At 49.3% G+C, this 19,868-nt stretch overlaps 2 protein-coding genes across 2 annotated transcripts; both read right to left on the bottom strand.

Annotated features, from left to right (window-relative positions):
- Window positions 1-5,438: 5,438 nt before the first annotated feature.
- Window positions 5,439-7,229, bottom strand: FOXG_06484 (uncharacterized protein; the record flags this gene model as incomplete). The annotated part of the gene is made up of 1 exon (XM_018385172.1): window positions 5,439-7,229. The coding sequence occupies one exon, from the start codon at window positions 7,227-7,229 to the stop codon at window positions 5,439-5,441; it is 1,791 nt and encodes a 596-aa protein (XP_018242393.1).
- Window positions 7,230-13,328: 6,099 nt separating this feature from the next.
- FOXG_06486 (uncharacterized protein) lies at window positions 13,329-18,338 on the bottom strand. Its single transcript, XM_018385173.1, has 3 exons — window positions 17,287-18,338; window positions 14,192-14,532; window positions 13,329-14,132 (listed from the first exon to the last, which is right to left on the bottom strand). The coding sequence occupies exons 1-3, from the start codon at window positions 18,254-18,256 to the stop codon at window positions 13,353-13,355; spliced, it is 2,091 nt and encodes a 696-aa protein (XP_018242394.1). The 5' UTR covers window positions 18,257-18,338; the 3' UTR covers window positions 13,329-13,352.
- Window positions 18,339-19,868: the final 1,530 nt, after the last annotated feature.

The raw sequence follows: 19,868 nt of genomic DNA on the forward strand, positions 1-19,868 counted from the left end.
CGTTTTCGCGGCTCCAAGAGAGCATCTATCGCTCGCATCGTGAAGAAGCTCGAGGCTGCGAATACCCTCAGCATAGAAGACCTTCCTGATCAACGAGGAGGGCGGCCAAGACTGCTGACAGAGGAGGAAGAAGAAGCTATCGTGGCCTTCGTCATCTGGATGCAAAGATCAGGTCTGCCTGCCTCTAAATATGAAGTAGAAGATGCAGCAAATACGCTGCGCTGCCGCCGAGATACTGAGGCAAGGCCAGTGAGCAGAATGTGGTATCGGCGCTTCTGTGATAATCATCCAGAGCTCGATAAATCGATTCTCAAGGCCAAAGAAGCTGCCCGCGTGGAGTATAAGGAAGCAGGTGTTGAGGAGACCAAGCAGTGGTTTCAGCGGCTCACTGAAGTTATCACCAACTACGGAATCGGTGCCTCTGAGTGTTAGAACGCTGACCAAGCTGGAGTTAGAGTAGGAATGCTACGAGAGCATGTAGAATGCCTTATTATACATACACAGAAGAAGTCATCTACAGAGGTTTTCTCCCCTGCTGATCGAGAAAGCTATACAGTCATCGGCACAGGCAACGCTGCAGGCGATACAACTCCTCCGTGGCTGATCTTCAAGAGCTTTCCAACGCTGGAGTGGGCTCAGATCGAGGGCGATTCTCAGATGCGATTTGCACAGTCAGATACAGCCTTTTCCAACGCTGAGATAACGCTGCAGTAGGCAAAGCATTTTAACCGTTATTCCTAGGAGAAGTCAGCTACTGTTCAACGCCGTCAGCTCGATTTTGAGCAGTATTTTGGCTGTAATAAGCACCTGCAACAACCTGGGAATGCCTTCAGAGAATATGACCTCCCTCCGAATACCGAAACCATCCAAGAAGAAGGTCCTGTGTGGAGGCTGCTCGTTATCGACGGCTTCGCCGGTCACGGCTCCTTCGCCTTTCGAGAATACTATATGAAATTTAATATCCTCGTGGCCTTCTTACTGTCCCATTTAACGCATATCCTCCAGCCTATGGATATAGGTGTATTTCAATATCTGAAGAATGCACATCAGAGGAAGCTTCGTGAGGCGTTAAGGAAGGGAAAGCTGACCTTTAACCGCCGTGACTTTGCCGGGGCTTTTCAGGTATGAGGCTCATAGCTCAGCCTTCTCTTGATAACCCCTCTTTTCACATACTAATATCATTTTTTCAGGAGATCTTCGACGAAGGCTTCACGGCGGCACATATCATCTCAGGCTTCGAAAAGTCAGGGATTTTCCCACCTACAGACCGACCTGCAGTCGAATATCTTCTCAGGAAGAAGCTGAAGATGAAGAAGACTGTTGATCCTGCCTTTTTCTCACTTCTGCCGTCAGAAGCGAGGTTCACAACAGCTTCCACAACGGCACCACACGTCAGGGACCGATATCACGATATCCTCAGTTCCCCAACGCGTCAGGGACTTAAGCATATTCAGAATATTGTTCATAAAGCTATATTACTTGAAGATCATATAAAAAGGAATATAGAAGATCGCCGAGCTCGTATCGAGAAAAGATATCACCAGAGAAAGCGAGGAAAACGCGCCCGAGGAGCTTCTGATTATATTAACACGATTTCATTACAGGAGCTTCGCGAGCAGCAGGATAAGTACATTACAGAGAGTCAGAAGAAGAGTATTCGATCCGAGATACGGCAGCAACGATCACAGCTTATCAGGGAGCTCGAGGCATTGAAATAAGAATGGCGAGATAACAGAGAAGTCATAGTTAAAGGTATCACGAAAAAGCTGCAGTTTAAGAAGTGGTTAGAAGTCACAGGGAAGAAGAATGACTATTTATCTATGGATACACAGCGGTCTGCTATGACTGAAGCCCTCAATGAAGTCACTGACGGATTCATGATAGATACACAACACCCTCCTGATCTTCGTGAGTCTATTCGCAACGCAGCCTTTGCAGCAAAGCCTCTCGAAGCTGTAGACTTTTCCCTCCTCCCTCACAGTGACGATTCCGTCACTTTTCACCTCACGAGGCCTGAAGAAACACCATGCCCCAGCGATTTCAGCTTCAACAGTTAAGTCGTGATGCCCTCATCGCCGCCCTGCCTGCCTGACTACGAGTCACCTCCCCAGTCATCGTTACCCTCAGTCCCCTCAACACCCTGCCCCTCACAACACCAAATACAGTATCGCGAGTCTCTTCGAGATCTCATACAGAGAGAAAGGCAGGTCGCAGAGGCCACAGTCACAAGGAAGGGGAACAGAATGCCGCCCATTTTAGCAGGGAAATCGTTCCTCAAATCGGGCCCGGTTGGGTGCCGCCACAGTCATATCCCCCCTTCAGCTATAGTCAATAGTCAATTCAGTATCACGAGAAGCTTCAAATTAGGCATTTTTATCATTTTCAACTAATCACGACATTATGAGAACATCAGGCTATTAAAAAAGCTGTTTTCGCCACCTAAAAACTAACCTTGCCGATGTCTCACGGTTTTGTGCGTGTCTCAGGGTTTTGTGCCCAACTAAGCTTGCTTAGTTGGCCCCCCCCCCCCCCCCCCCCCGGCTCGAGCCAACGGGTATAGCACTGCTAGCTTCTTGAAAATTTTATCCATAGTCTCCTGAGCAAAAAGTCATATATTTGAGGTTCCTCCAAACCATTCGGCGGTCTATTCAATGTTCTATGCCTGAAAATAGGAGAAAAGACAGTGCGAATACAGCTTTTCCTCGTAATATTCTAAATAATACAAATGGAATTTAGAAGACGTCTCTTCTGTGTATTCCCGTTGTTCATTGGCCTGAATCTAAGTTTTCAGGTAGTTTAAGCCTGATTAAGGCTTTCGATGTAGTTTTTTAAAATGGCAGTTTAAGGTGTAAAATGTGTTTGGGATACTCGCTTGTATGGGACACTCACTTGTGGAGTACGTTACCGCTCTTTTCTGTATTTTTTAGCCTTATTCTGTGACAACAATATGAAAATGCCTAGGTCAAGACTTTAATGGGAATACATAGAGGAAGATATGGCAGGGGCCATATTTGATGTTACTGATAATGGTTTTTCACCTCCTCAAGCCGCTCAGAGACGGGGAGTGCCTCGGAGCACTCTAATCGACAGACTTAACGGCCGCGGGGCCGTGAAAGAGCAGGTCCACCCTTATTGACGTTTGTCTAAGAGCCAAGAGGATAGGCTCACTTTCTGGATACTCTGTCAGGAGTCTTTAGGCTATACTCCGTCCCACAGTTAGATCCGCGCTTGCGTCATGGGCCTGCTGAGACAGCAGGGCGAACATCCCGACTTAGGACGTAACTGGGTGATCAAGTTTATCAATCGCCGCGCAGACCTAAAGATCAGAATGGGTAGGCGTCAAGAAGCCAAGAGGTTCGACTCTTTCACGCCTAAAGCGGTTCATTGGTACTTTGATATCCGGGAGGGCCAGTACGGTTGGATCAAGCCTGAAAATACCGTCAACGTCGATGAAGGGGGTATTATGACTGGTTTCGGCAAGCATATACCTCTATCCCTTATTAATGCTTGAAATTTGACCGTCTAATCCTCTGGGTTCAGGTCTAGATATCCTGGTTGTTGGGAGTGTGGACCCCAAGCGCAAGGCGTTTCTGAAGGGACCACAAACCCGAAATTGGACTTCATTTATCGAAACTATAACTGCTGACGGCCGCGCTTTAGTTCCTGGCATAATATTCAAGGGGAAGCAACTGCAGAAATAGTGGTTTCTTGAAGAGTTCAAGCAGATAGCAGACTAGTATTATATAGCATCGCCTAACGGGTGGACTGACGGCCATATTGGCATTAAATGGCTCGAGAGAGTTTATCTGCCCCAGACCACTCCTGCTGACGACTTAGACGCGAGAATGATTATTTTAGATGGCCGTGGAAGCCATGCAACAGTAGGTTCTTCCCTTTCTCCACCTCGAGATTAATGCTGAGTGATGGAAGGATGAATGGATGGCCACGTGCTTTCTGAACAACGTTTATTGCTGCTATCTGCCAGCACACTGCTCTTATGGACTCTAGCCACTGGAAAACGGAGTATTTAACGCGTTGAAGGCTGCATATCGACGAGAGTTGGAAATGTTCGCTTCGTTGACTGATTCCGCTCCAATGGATAAGGTTTATTTCATCAGGGCTTACGTCAAGGCTCGCCGAGTTGGAATGACCAAGAAGAACATATTGTCTGGCTGGAGTGTCACTAGAAATTGTCCGATCTCACGTTCGAAAGCGCTGCGGCACCCTGAAATCCGACAAGGTAGACCAAACGGCAGCCCAAGAGTGACTCCTGAACCCAGGCCGTATCTTGGCTCGGACGATATGCCACAGACGAGCCGTCAAATTCGTGATCTTGGGTTGAACAAAACCCCAAAGACGCAGAGACGGTACAACGTAATAGCCAAGGGCTTTAAAGCTCACCAGCAGACAGTAGCGGCGCATACGCAGAGGATTGCCAGCCTAGAGGAAGAATTGACTTGGCTAAAAAGAGGGAAGAAGAGGAAGGCGGTGCGGAATCCTAACAAACGTTTCATGACTCTTGGAGAGACTCTAGCTGGTAAAGAGTCCATACCAGAAGGGGCGACTCGTTATATGCCTATCGGAGTGAAATTTGTCTCTTTAAGCGAGCAAGAGTCAGAATTGGAGGCTGGCTCTGTCATCGAAGTCAGAGAGGAAAACATACCGCACCAACCCACCAGGCGGTCGCGGCGGATGGTTAAAAAAACCAGATTACAATAGATAACTCTACTTATGGCTCATTAAATGAATGATTTTACGCATTTCTCTCAATTTGGTCAAATTCTGTGCAAGTGAAGTTGGTGAGGTTTGGTGGAGCTTTTTTATTTTATTTTGCCTGGCGAAAGAGGGGTTGTGGATGGTACACGTGAAAGTCGATTTATACCCCATAATGCACAAATTGTGCCCAGTTCAGTGGCATACTGAGATTCTCTGCACGTACGGCCATCACCACCTCCTGCAGCGCCGATGCCACCTTGTTGTTGGTAACCGACTGGTTCCGCTGCAATACCAAAAAGTAGAACCGCTTCGATACCTCTACACGCTCCGAATCCCCGGCGGGCCACAGGCACCCTACAACATGAGGGGACCCTGCCACCTGGAACCCGCTCATGACGTGTATCACTTCATCCGATAACCTCGCCGCCTTATTCTCCGCTGTAGAGCACGACGAGAGGTACGCCATCTGCGCGTATCTAAGCCGTAGGTCCGAAACCCGTTGGACTGTGAGCCGGTTCTTGTACCAAGCGCTCGTCAATTCCGGTACTCTTCTGCAAAATCAGACCACTATTGGAAGGGTCTGAATAGACTGATGTTCCGTGGCATGCGAAGTGTGCGATACGGCAGGTTTTGAGGGCCTCTAAGACTTGATCTGTGCTGGGGTGTGTATAAACTGTCGTACGCATATGAGAGCGAGTTAATATAAGAATCTTCCGCATCTCTTATTCTACTCTAGGGAGCTCTTTCGGCGCTTTCTCGTCGCCTGATCCTTTTGGTGATATTGGCATGGCTGCAATAAGCATTGTGTTTGTATCTTGCGCCATCAAGTCTTCCTGGGCGCGCTTCGCCTGATTCTGTGCATAGGCAAGTTCCTTGATCGATGGTGTGTAGGAAGATATTAGCCTGCAATAGGCGTTCTCCGTTGATCCTCTTGTATGTACCCCTGCAGCGTGGAAGAGCATCGAGCTCGCCAGACCGGAGCCTATCCACCATACTCGTGGAAGGCCTTCGCTTGGATGTGTCTTTGAAGCGGAAATCTCGGCGACGATGTGCTTGACACAGGCATACCAAAGCCAAGAAAGGTAGTCTAAAAACTGATCGTTTTCCCCTCGCTGGTCAGACCTCTTTTTTGTCGACCAATCTTTACTTACCCACAACCTCGCTTTGGATGCGGATAACTCGGGAAGTACGATTGTTCTCAGTGAATTGTTGGAGACGATAATGGCATCGCTTCGGAAGTTGGTGATATTAATAACCACAATGCTGCCCTCAGTGATACACTCCTGCATCTCAGTAACGGTCTGTCCAAGCATAAACCGCTCATGGCCGGGGACACATCTGATTTCCTTCAAGCACATATCTAGCTCGGCTGCAGCTTCTTGCCGCCGCTTTCGTAACAAGGCTTCAACCACACTGGGAGTGGTCTGGCGGGTCGGAGCATTCACTTCGTCCACGAGACTCTGATATCGATTGGCTAGCTGAAGGTGATCATGACGAAGTGAAGAAAGATCGCTGCGATCATCTAGTAGTTGACTTAAGATGATAGCGCGGCCTTGCTCGAGACATTCAAGAGCCTCAGTTAATCGATTTGTTGATAAGAGGAAGGCACATAGGTCGGAAGCGACGCCTGCGAACGTTGAAATAACGAACTGCTGATCATTGCGATCAAGAGTTCGTGTATGGACTGAAGGAAGAAGATCGAGTATCTTCCTCCCAAGATTGATGCCTTGGTCGACTCTGTTCTGTATAGCGAGTAATTCCAGACATTTAGCGGCAGCCGTGACACGATGGAATGACACAGCATGCAAACAGGACCAAGCCTGGAGGAGATAGGCTGACGCCTCTCCCAGGTCCCTCATTTTTCCCGTCTGTTCATACAGCCTCTCAAAGAATCTTCCGACGTTATTCAACCAGGCTGCCAGGTTTGGATGGTCGTCAGGCGTCGAATCTACAGCCCGTCTCCCTGCCTCGATTGCCTCTTCCAGATCCTTCATCTCTTCTGTCCGCTCATACCGCCGAATAAGCTTGATTCCAAGGTTATTCGACATGGCTGCCTGGTCTGGACAGCCATCAGGCGTCGATTCTACAGCTCGTCGTGCTGTCTCAATTGAGTCTTCGAGGTCTTTCATCTCTCCTGTCCGTTCGTACCGCGTCTCAACCTTGTTTCCAAGGTTACTCAACATAGCTGCGAGGTCTGGATGGCCGTTAGGCGTTGATTCTACAGCTTGTCGTACTACCTTGATCGCCTCTTCCAGGTCCTTCATCTCCCCTGTCCGTTCGTACCGCGTCTCAAGAAAGACTCCGAGGTTATTCAGCCATTGCGTAAGCCATGGGTTCCTGTCGTTTGTTAGATCTATACCCTGTTTAGCCGAGTCTATGGCTTTGCTGATATCATCTCTGCTTCCTGTTTGCATATATCTTTCATATGCGCCGATTGAAAGCTTTGAGAAAAGATGAGGGATATCTTCCCTACTGATATCGTTATCTGTAGCAAGTGCCTCGATATCCGTCATGATAAGCACAGGTTTAAGGCTTGTTAGTTTTCGATTTCGTCACTGGCTAGCTAGGGTCGTTCATGAGGATATTGTCGCGAACATTGTCACTGCTTTATTGCTGCCTAATTGTTCCGTTGTGCGCACGACGTGTTGGGCTTCACAGCAGGTGACGCTTCTGTCTGCGGCAGTTGGCACCCGCACAGACGTGGCGCAAGTCATGTTCCCTTTTGTAGCGATGGCTCATTCAATGTGTCTCGCTAATCCATGTAACGCACTGCCTCCTTGCAAGCCTCCAAACAGGCGGCCTCTGCGGGGTTGCGCCTGGTGGCCCCTGTTGGGGGCCTTAGTTGGTACAACCATTGTAGATGCGCAAGGCGCTCTGTCATCTTGATGTAATGCTTCGACGAGGAGTGTGGATGCGTGCCCAAGGACTGTGCTCTTGGCGGTGATTTAAGACGCGTTGCCGTGGTCATAACTGAAGAGGGACTCAATGTGGCACCCAGTGATTTCTGAAACGAAGAACTCTTATCGAACATTGAGGAGATCGCAAAGAGAAAAATCAAGACCTGCAAGGTTGATTCAACTATCATTGTAATGCCCGTGAAGGGCCGATCGGAGCCCGGTAACAAAAAGTTTTAAGGAGCTACAGATGAAGTGGTCCATCGTAGAGAGGTAGCTGCAAGCCTGGTGCCACCTTCTCCGCATTGGGAAGTGGCTGAGGATTAATGTTTCATTCAAATATGTGGAGAGCAACAAAGACACCCCGCACTAGCAAGCCGCATTAGAGGGTCAGTGCATATTGTGAGTGGGAATGCTTAAAAGTTAAAGGAGTTGAGCGAAAGAGGCATTATGAGCTGGTTCGGGACCTCACGTTGGAAAGAGGGGCTGGACCTAGAGCTCATTTATGAAGACAATGATGCACACCTTTTTATAGAGCAAGGGGTATTAGAAGGCGTCGCAAGACGATTTGTTCGAGACCGAAGTTTTCCTTGACCGATATATTGGTTTCTAGACTTTGTTATGTATTCATTCCAATGCACTTTCCCCTGGAGCTCATTAATAGAGATCCCAGCGCGGCGGAAGTACCCTTGAGCATTCTCTTTTCGCTCGCCCACTACACTAACGCAATGTTCTACGAAAGAAGCAAAATCGTACTTAATGCTATCCCCATGTTTGTTCCAGATTTCCCTCATAAAGTTCTTGGTCTCTCTAAAGTTCTCTTCAATTGGGTTCAGATCAGGGAGGAAAGCGATTGTAGCTTGTACACCACTCCAGCCTCCTCGCACATCCACTGGATCTCCTCCGAGAGGTGAAATGATGCGTTGTCCATCACTAGAACAGATCTTGGCTCTGACCATCTGCCGCAGTACGGCAAGAGCTCCTTAATGAAGTGCCTGGATATTTCGGCATCGATCGATCCTCCGTATACTCGGAAATGAATTACACCATCCTGACCTAAAGCAGAAAGGACTTGAACCCTTCGACCGCGGTGGAATTTCTTCACTTGACGAGGTCTTTGACCTCTGCGCGCGTAACCTTTCTTCAATATTCCAATGCTTCCATCCATGCCAGACTCCTCAATAAACACAAGCTGATAGGAACGGAAATCAGATAACTCGTAGATATGTTCTCGCAGGTTTACGTTGCGCTCTTTTGCGACGTTTTGCATGGTCTTCCTTGACCACCCAGCTTTGCGGAGCTTTCTACTAATGCAATGATGCGACACAGTCACCTGGAATTCTTCATAGAGGAAACTAGCCATATCCGAATGACACAAACTGGTATCTAACATCCAGGACCACCTAAAAGATAACCAAAATTTCGCTCCGCCCACATGAAATCCAAATTTTGATGCGTGCGCAAAACACCAGATTGTCAATTAAAAAGTGAAGCTTTGGAGAGAAATTCTATAAAATTGATCAATTTTTATTCTCTGCGTGGTCCTTGATCTCCCGATCTCCCTACCGCTCCGTGTGCGCTGGCAGTGCTTTGTTACGACCGTCAAGTACTCACGTTCGTCCTCTGACCTGACACCCACCTCAATCACCGACTCGACCTCCTCATCCACATCTACCTCTATTTCTGCCTCTTTTGGGTCATGAGGAGCTTCTCCAACCGCTATAGCCTCTGCTAGAGCCATGAATCGTCGGTTCGGGTTCGGTATCGCCTTTCTTTTCTTCCCTCGCCGCACCTGGGCCATCTGCTCTTCGAGGCCAGTAACCCGCGCTTTCTGAACGGCCACCTTCATCTCTAAAGCTTCTAACCCCTTTTCGATCTTACCGTACTTCCGTCTGGTCGGCCGACTTCGGTGTTTGGTCATATCCCTTACCTAACGGCTCATTGTCGGTGTGTCATCTGAGTTAGCGCTCTTAACAAGACAAACTTAACCAAGACCAGACAAGCCAAGACAAGTCAAGCCAAGTCAAGTTGACGATCTTATCAAGCGAGACGGCTATTTTAGCTGACTTGAATTGTCTTGATACCGGCTTGGCAAGCACGAACCCTATAGCGGTCACAGCTACGGAGGTATGGCGGCTCGGATCGAAAAAATCCTGCTGGCACGTGTCAATATCAAGTCGCTCGCTCACAAAGAGACAAGAATCGCTCTCATCGTGAAAAAGTTAACGATGAGAGTGAACGACCACAACTAGCATCAGGCAGCAGCCTGCTGCCTATGATATCGGCAGATTGGATATAGGTATAAGAGATCGACCTTCGTCGCTCCTTTAGATAGAAAATCAAGGTCTTTCGTTGCCCGATTCGCAGAGGATCTTCCCGATCGTTGTTCAGTCATCCAAACAATCGTGTCGTGCGACAGCACGGCTAAAAGTTAGCCCCAAGCACCACGCTCATCACCGTCAAGATGTCCGATATTGACGATACCTCTTCGGTGGCCGCCCTCTCGGAAGCAGTTACCGAGACGGCCAGCCAACCGTCGACCCTGAACACGAGATCCGCCGCAGCCGGAAGAACCGCGTTTGCTACTTTTCGCGGGGGACGGTCCGTTGCCGACCAGCTTCGAGACATCGACACCAACGAGATCCCTACCGAAGTTAGCTTGATGAGCAAGATCAAGATCCAACGCGAAGATTACGTACCGACCGAGTGGCTACACAGGAAGAAGAGGGCGAGGAAGTCGCCTATCGACCCGTATGGCCGGCGGCTCACCAAAGTCGTTGGAAATAGGGAGAAGGGGGACTTCTGGCCTTGCAACCAGTGTGATAAAAAGAAGGAAATATCGCTATGCGCCCTCGTCAACAGCGGTACAAGCGGAGCGCTTCTGCACTTAAGGAAAGATCACGATCTTCTTGTTGGCGAGGTAGACAGCGAGACTATAGAGTCTGAGACACCTCGCCAGCGTCGACGCCAGCGAACGGTACTCGACTTGCAAAGGCAAGCCGCAGAACGGTTAGCTATTCCGAAGCCGAAGGCAGAGCTGTTCAAGGAGCTACTGCTCCGTTGGATTGTAGATGCCGATGTACCCTTCTCGGCCGTCGAACACCCTGATTTTCGAAAGCTTCTCGGCTTGTCGAATGAAGAACTCGTTGACGAGCTTTTGCCTCGCAGCGGCGTTACAATTCGATCGTGGTTAGAAGCAGAGTGCTGGTCGCAAAAAGAGCTATTGAAAAGTCAACTTACCACCTCTATGTACGAGAAGCATCTCACCTTCGATCTTTGGACTTCCCTTCAAAAATACGCGCTTCTCGGCGTGGCTGTTCACTTCACAGACGCGTTAAAAAGACTGCAGACGTCGCTTTTGGCGTTGAGGCGGCTCTGCGGCCAGCACTCTGGTGAAAATATCGGTCCAACGTTGCGTGAAGTACTCTCGGAGTACGAGATCTCTGCAGAAGAGGTAGGTTACTTCACATGCGATAACGCCGACGCAAACGACAGCGCAGTCAACTAAATTATCGCCGCTCTTTTACCTGACGTTCAGCCGCAGGAGCGTAGAAATCGATGTATCAATCATCTCTACAACCTCAGCGCTACGAGTTACCTCGAGGGGAAGCTCAAAGACGTGCTTAAGAGCTTCGAATCGCAGCCAGCGGAACAAGCAGCCCTTCAAAAGGTCCTCAACTTCCTCGAAGAATGGCGGCCAACAGGCGCATTCGTCAGGATTCACAATCTTCAAGGCTGTGTCCGAAGGTCTTCGCAACGCCGAGAGGGTTTCCTCCAATACGCGCAAGACAAGCTTAGCGATGAGGAAGTCGACGAATTCGGCGAAGTTCTGTGGGAGGTTAGCCAACTAATGCTCCTCCAAGACAACGATACTCGATAGAATTCCTTTTTAACTGCCATAGAAAGAGCTTTCCGGTTAAAAGACCCGATCGAGATCTACACAACAGTTATATCTCGCCATGCAGATAAAACGAAGCGGATTCCGGACGAATATCTTCTCTCGCAAGACGACTGGCACGTCTTAGCAATTACTCTTGCAGTACTACTACCGTTTAAAAAGCTAAATAAGTATTTCGAAGGCAGGTTTTTCTCTCGGCTTTTACTCCGGTTAACTAATAATTTGACAGGTCGAGTGCCTCGTTATTTTACCTCGTTGACCACCTCCGCAAGCAGCTTGCCGAATATAGCGACTCTGACCGAGTTCTCCCTGGGCCGGAGATCGAGGGGCCGGAGAGAGAGATCCGAGTTGGCGACGCACCACTCCGCTTTGCTGCCGCACACGGTTCCTCGTCGCCCTCTTCACCGCCTGTTTCACCACCTGCTGCTCAATCTCAGCGACCCCAGCGCAGCGTGGGCTTACCTCACAAATACCGGGATTCCATGATTGACCGTCCAGGGCGGCCAGTCGGATCGATCAACCCACCCGTAGCGTTAGAGGACTCCGGCATCGAAGAAATACTCGAGCAGGAAGATGAAGAGGAGGGCTCACAACGCCAGCGGTGTGAGAAATGGCCAAATCCACCCTCCAAAGCCGAGATCGCCGACGTGAATCTCAGGGCCATACGTGGTTGTATCACATGCGCCATTTACAAGCTCGAGAAATACGTTACTTTACTAGAGGACTCGTCTGCTTACTGGACGGCTATGATTCTACATCCGGCCTTCAAGGATAAGTGGATTCGCGAATACCTTCCGGGTGAACAAGCCAAACGCATAGTCGACGGCTTTAAACAGTTTTTCGACCGGGACTACAATAAGCTCCCCACCCAACCGACCCCAATACAGAAGAAGACGAAGTCTTCGCATCTCGGAGCGCACAGCTACCTCGCTCAACGCCCCTCTCCGGCCAACCGAGACGAAATTAAAGAGTATCTTGAAGACCCTATCTACGAAGACGATGAGGTTGAGGATCCTTTCGAGTGGTGGCGGCAGAGAGAGAAGGACTTTCCACGGCTTGCGAGGATGGCGTACGATCCCCTATCTATACCTTCGACGGCGTGCGAATGTGAGAGGGTCTTCAGCCTCGCCAAGCTCTTGGTTGGCTCGCAGCGACACTCTCTCCAAGATCTGACGATGGAGATGCTCACTTGTGTAAAGTTTTGGCGGCGAAATCCCCTGATCTAAAGCCGGGCTCTTTGTTCTAGATGACTGTTTCATCCGTAGATTCCAGTCTGCCGTTGAGCTCACGATGGCCAGCCTGCTTACTAACACGGCTTGAATAGGCTTGACAAGATATCAGAGAGTCGATTCGACTACAAGAAATAGCTGGTATGACAGATTGCGTCTCGATAGGCTGGAGCCTCTTCGTAGTTGGAAGTAGTCTATTTGAATATGATGTTAGTTCAGCTTGACAGTGGTCGATCATAGGGTGGATAGAATTCCAAGGGCTTATTTAGTCGGCATCATAGCCATAGGCGAAGCCATCGAGTAGAAGAGCAGTCGCCGTGTAGACGTCATTTGCCATACTGCTCCCGTCTCCTGGTGTAACAAACGGCGCTGTATGATCCGCCGACCACAAATGCCTCCCTGGGAGGGGTTGGGAAACGCATCTGGTCCCGAAAGGTGAATCGTCTTCTATGAGGCCCAGCACAGCTAGAGCGCTACCATGCAGTACCCACCTACCAGTAAGCAAAAAAAATATTTCCCCATACAAAATGCAATTTTTCAACCAGATTTAGGAAACCCACCAAAAATAATAAGAGTGAAATAATATTCGTATTTCGTTTTAGAATTAAGTGGATTTCAGTATTCTCGCGGTTTTCTAACTTCACGCCCTGCCCGCGTGCGTACCACAGTTAATTCTTCCTCCTCCGAATTTGACCTCTCATCTTCTTCCATCCCTCCTACCTCGATCACATCCTCAACAGCATCTGCCCTTTCAATTGCTTCGTTTGGCTCTGAAATAGTGTCACCAGCCACTAGAGCTTCAGCCAATGTCATGAGCCTTTTGTTAGGATTCGGAATCGCCTTCCTCTTCTTGCCTCTGCTCAACCGGCCAACTTCCTCCTCCAGGCTGGCTATTCTGGTGCTGAGAGAGGCGATCTTTAACTCTTTAGCTTCAAACCCTCTCGATATCACAGAATAGCGCCTTCTTGTTGATGGACTCTTGTTCTTCCCCAGATCTCTGATGTGGCGGCTGGTCGTTGGCATATGATCAGAGTCGACTTGCCCGTCTCTGTGGCCGTGTGACCCGGGCGTCGTTTCCTTCTTGTCTGGCTGAATCTCAGGATGCATGAGCGCTTTCCGACGTGAAATCGGCCAGTTTCCCGTCCCTCTCCAGCCTGAGAGGATGTTTTTCTTCGTCATACCTACTGCTCTGGCTCTGGCATAGGCCTTGATGAAGTTGACCTTGTCCACCGGTGCAGAATCGGTCAGACTGGTAAGTTTCTGCAGTTCTTTTCGATAGGCAGCCTTGGAAGCATTGAAGGCACCATTGTCCAGTGGCTGCAGACCATGAGAGCAGTGTGCAGGCAAGTAACAGCAATATACGTTGTTCAAAAAACACATAGCCATCCACTCATCCTGGATTTAGGATCAGCGCCGTCAGCGGTATTTCCGATCTCAAACAGGTAGACACCCACAGATACATGGCTCCCACGACCATCTAATATGATGAGCCTTGCATCAGTCTCATCTGCTGGTTGCGGTTGAGGCAGATAGACCTCCTTGAGCCACTCGACGGCGATATGGTTGTCCGTCCAGCAGTTGCCGGACGTGATGTAATACCAGTCGGCGATCTTGTTAAACTCATCAATAAACCACTGCTGCTGGAGCTCTTTGCCTTTAAAGATAATCCCAGGCTTCAGAAGACGGCCATCTGCGGTGACGGCTTCGATAAAGGTAGTCCAAGTGCGGGACTGCGAGCCCTTGAGGAAGGCCTTCCTCCTGGGATCGCTACTGCCAATAACCAAAGAATCCAAGCCTAGTTTTTTAGTGGATTAGTGAGGTTTATAGCAAAAGTGGTCAATACTTACCGGCCAGTCGGCGTATGTGACGAGTTCAAATAAGGTCAAAAACACCGTATCGCGCAAAACAGAGACAATGAAACAAAAACGCTGCCAGTCGCAATTGATATTCCGGTGATTCAGCACGTTGAGCTTTGTTGAAGTGGTTTCACTATTGCGTTATTGCAGATGCTGATGGCAAATTACGTGTGAACGCGTTCACCTGCAAAGCGTTGACAGGGTAAGTGCGCCACAATCAGCCACAAGGTAAAATTATGCTCCAAAAGTCTGTAAACGCTGCCCCGCCAACAGCTGATCCACCACCATAAAAGTGAACTGGTCCAACTTCTTCAATCGTCTACAACTTCGACAAAAGATGTCGCAAAAGAACGGGATTTTGTCCGTTATATGCGCCGGGCGCCAAAGTAATCACGAGCTGAGCGAGGTTGCCAGAGCTCTTATCGTTCAAGCTGTAGAAAGCGGGAGGTCATACCGGGATGTCGCTGAGGAGGCTGGATGTTCTGCAGCCGCAGTCTTCAAGATCTTTCAACGCTGGAAAACTCACCAAACCTTAGACAAAAAGAGTCGTTCTGGGCGTCCTAGGAAACTTACAGTTCAGCAGATTCGGTACGTATTAATATCTCTTAAACGCGACCGTAGGATCACATATGAATCGCTAGTTAATGATCTAGGTGGCGAAATCTCACGAACAACAATACGCCGAGTTATCAGGTACCATTACGGTCGCAAATGGAGGGCTATGCAACGGATACCGCTATCTAAAGAAACCGCTCATCAGCGGTTTCTTTGTTGTCAAGCTTGGAGGGAAGATATCGATGAATTGCTGGAGGTATGTCGTTTTAAAGTTCGCTGATGGACGCCGCCCGGGAATCGTTCACCCGACTGATAATACATTCAGACTATTTTCAGCAACGAATCGTCAGTTCAATCGCAACCCAATTATAAACGAGGTTAGGTATTCCAGAAGCCTCATGAGAAGTTCATAAAGGAATTAGTTAATGTGACAGTTCACGGAAAGTCACGATTATCTATCATGGTCTGGGGAGCAATCTGGAGAGGCAGCAAATCTGATATCGTGATCATGATCCGCGATCAGACTGCACGAAGAAGAGGATATACTTCCCTGAGTTATCAGCAGGCTTTAGAGGAAGGTTTACTTCCTATTTGGACTGGTTTTCGCCATTTTCAACAAGATAATGCTCGTATACACACGTCAGAGTCTACAACGAACTGGCTGTTGGAACACGGCATATCCTGGATTGACTGGCCTGCTCACAGTCCTGATTTGAACCCAATTGAGCACATTTGGAAGCAATTGAAGCTAAACATCCGTAAGATGTTTCCTCATTTAGATCTCTTGAAAAATAACGAAGTCGATAGGGCAAAGTTGATAAAATACATCAAGTTGGCGTGGGCAGCAATAACACCAGAGCAAATTAACCGCCTGATTGACTCACTCCCCCGCCGACTTGACGCATGTATTCGCGCAAGGGGATGGTATACAAAATACTGAAGAGAAAAATCAGGGCTTCAAAATGATATGACTTTTATTATGATTGGAATTTAATTGAATTAAATGTATATAAGTGAAGTTATCATGGTTGAACCGGTTGAGTTGCTACAGGGTGGGGTGTTTACAGACTTTTGGAGCATAATTTTACATGAGCATTGGTTGGGTGTGGCGGCCAATACCTAGGCACCGAGGTGCCCAAATAAAATTGCGCACCCACTACTGATAAGAAAAAGAAAAAAAAAGAAAAAAGAAAAAGAAAACCTATGCTTCGGTTGGATCGCTATTGCTGCGTAATCCTGAAGTTGATTATCGTTCACGAGGCTTTCGTCATGCCGCCTGGGGTGAAGTTTCAGGCAATTTCTACTGAATGACTCATGCGGACCGCTGCAGAGAGCGCATTTGGGTGTCTGTGCCTGGCACTCACTGTAATGGTGGCTCTCGGCGGCGCATCTTGCACATACTCGATTCTTGCTGCACAAGAATGCTTTGTGACCGAGCCCTTGGCAGTTACAGCATTATTCCGGTCCAGTGATCTGCTCGAATACACTCTTATATGTCGATTCACCTGCGACGAGAAAGTCTGTAGTAGTCTCTTGGCATCGTTGTTTTTAGTGAGGTACACCACCATGGGCCCATATGTCTTAGGGTTGACCTTTCGGCTCAGCCAGGCCACTTTGGCAATCTGGACTCCATTCTCATGGCTCAAGGCTTCCATTGCTCCGGGGAGAACATTAAATTCCTGGTCAAAAACGGTGGTACGATTCATGCTATCAACTTTGATAGGACATAATTGGTCTCGAAGGACTCTTGCACCTGGAGCTTCCTGGTTTCGAGGGTGGTCTTGATCTTTTGTATTTCTTCTTCGTTCCTACCAATGATCCTGAGGCGGTTGGTATTCCGTCCATCTCTGGTCACTGCGACGCATCGCAAGTGAGGTTGGTCACTCGACTTTCGCATTTCCTGCTCAACTGTCTTGTGGATCATCGTCGATGTAGCTTCTCCAATGTGGTCTTCAGGAACTCTGGACGTATCCACTGTGCAGAACACCGGTTCCGGAGTTGCCCCTCAGTGAGCCGGTAATGGAATTTTGGGCCTGTGTTTAGCCATGCCAAGCGAAAAAGGTAGCACCTTAAATGCTGAAGGACTCGGCTATATTTTTTATACGTATCTTCTCTTAGGTTGTGGATTCGTGGCTTACGGGACGAGCGACCAGCGATAAAAAAGTTGAGCCGATGTTGGTCGAAAGCGTTCAACGTGCCATCCTGAAGCGAACTCCGTGATCGGGTGATCACGCGCGAAAGAGAATCAAGAAGAATAGAGAGTAAAATTTCAGAACAGCCTGGGGAGCCTAGCTCATAGGACTTGGCTAGGTTTGGAAGTGAAACTAGAGCAGCGACCTGAGGGAGCTCTTGTTTGTAGGGCTCTAGGAAGCGGGGCCATTCCGTGACTCGAAGCCACTGGGATTGATGTCGCGGGTCAGAAGATAGAAGGTTTATGTTAAAGCCAGTCTGGTTTGATACTGCTGAGTTTTCGTTTTCCTGCTGAGCAAGCTGAAGGTTTATGATGTCCTCGAGTCTAGGTTGAGTAAACGCAGGGCCCATGTTAGTTGCGTCACTTCCTGCATCAGATCCAGATGGGCTTTCCTCTATTTCCTCGTGAACTTTGCGAGTCTTGACGATAAAGTACCTGCATCGTGGGCCGTGAAAAAGGGTTTGACAAGCGACTGGAGTCCGGACCAGACCGGCCTGGGTCAAACCTTTGACCCCTCCGGCCTCTCCCCTTCGTCTACGCCCTGGTTGGTGCAATGGTTGATTATGAACCTTTTTGAGATGATCTTCTATTGCTGTGCGGCCTCGACAGACATACCGGTCTCGGTCTTCTTGACAAAGTAGACAACAAATTCCATCGTGAAAAATATCAAGGAACCGAATCGGATGGGCGATCGGCAACGGTCGCACGTTCTTACATATCTCATCGCCGTCTCGTATGAGAGGTAGATGGTCCAAACTTCGCTCAAATAGCTTGATGGCAGCAACCTTAAAGGCACGCGTCGCGTTGTGGTGCCGTCGGATATGCCGGGTGATATTGGTTTGCGGTACAACGCCACACTGTTTGCAAATAATGATACGCCAAGAAGGATCGTAGTAAAAGAGATCTTCAAGTTCCATAGTGAAAGTCGTTTATAGTCCACTAGCCTCTCGATGGTACGAGCTTTTAAAATCGTTGGAGGAAACCTCGAATTGAAATTACAGCAAAGAGAGTAGATGATGTAAGAAAGCTGAAGTACGCGTTTACGCGTGTTTACACGCGTAAGTAATGCGCCCGCGGGAACTGCCACAAGCTGGCCTCCCGCAAGGGTCACCACTATCGCCGATACTGTTCCTGTTCTTCAATTCAGACTTAGTGCAGAGCAGGATAGACTCGAACGGAGGCTCGATTGCGTTTGTCGACGACTACTTAGCCTGGGTCACAGGTCCGACGGCCGAAGACAACAGAGAGGGCATTCAGGCCATCATCGACCGTGCACTGGACTGGGAAAGACGCAGCGGAGCGACATTTGAGTGCGACAAGACGACCATCGTGCACTTTACCCGCGTCATCGACCGTACCAGCCGCATACCGTTCACGATCAAGGGAGATGTGATCAAGCCGAAGCGGAAGGCCAAAATTCTGGGCGTCATCATGGATGCAGGACTAAGATTCAAGAAACACATCGCTGAAGCGGCCACCAGAGGTCTCACGGCGGCCATGTGTCTGAGAAGTCTGAGGATGCTATCTCCACGCACGGCTAGGCAGCTGTTTACGGCGACCGTCGCTCCGGCGATGGACTACGCTTCGGTCGTGTGGTCGCATGCACGAAACGAAAGAGCACTGAGCTGGTTCAACAGGGCTCAGAAGATAGGAGTACGAGCCATCACGGGTGCTTTCCGGACAGTCGCGACAGCAGTGATGGAGGCAGAAGCCAACATACAGACGGTATGCGAGCGACATGCTCAAGCAGGCATGCAGATGTACATCAACATCAAGACGGTGCCAAAAACGCACCCGCTAGCAGCCTTCAAAGTGTCGGCGAGTCGAAGATACATGTCACCGTTGAAGAAGCTGGCGCTTGCGTATGAAGGCAGCGGAACGGAGCGGATGGAAACGATTGAGGCCTATGCGGTACCACCGTGGTACAACCGGGTGCCGCTTGTACGCGAGGCCGATCGTGAAGCGGCGAAAATAGCTGCAAAGAACGTCAACGACATTGCCATTGCGACCAGTGCTTCCGACAGGGGAGGTCTAGTGGGTATGGGCGGCATCGTGGCCCAAAGATCGCCTGGTCAAACAGACAGGATAGTGGCCAGGTACTCGGCCACGCTCGGGTCACGAGACGATCAGAACCCGTACACCGCCGAGCTGGAGGCGATAGCGATGGCATTGCGATGCATGCCGGATGGTCTACAATGTCGAAAGCTTACGGCGCTGTCAAGTAGCCAGTCGTCACTCAAGGCGATTGCCCGACCGCAACAGCAATCAGGCCAGACCTCCATCCGTCAGATCTACGAGCACATCGAGCGACTGAAAAAGGGAAACAATAGAGTCAAGAGGATCTGGGTACCATCCAGAGACGATGACCTCAGCATGAGTCGTGAAACAAAGAGACAAGCCAAGAAGGCTACCAGAGCGGGATGCACGCCGCAATCGCTACCGTACCAGGCCCGCTCCACGCGGCTCAGGCTGGCAGTGTCGCAGCTGCATCAGCAACGGAAACTACCCAACAATGTAGGCAACTACTCC

The sequence above is a fragment of the Fusarium oxysporum genome, chromosome 3 (genome assembly GCF_000149955.1).
Source record: "Fusarium oxysporum f. sp. lycopersici 4287 chromosome 3, whole genome shotgun sequence".
Classification (NCBI taxonomy): domain Eukaryota; kingdom Fungi; phylum Ascomycota; class Sordariomycetes; order Hypocreales; family Nectriaceae; genus Fusarium; species Fusarium oxysporum.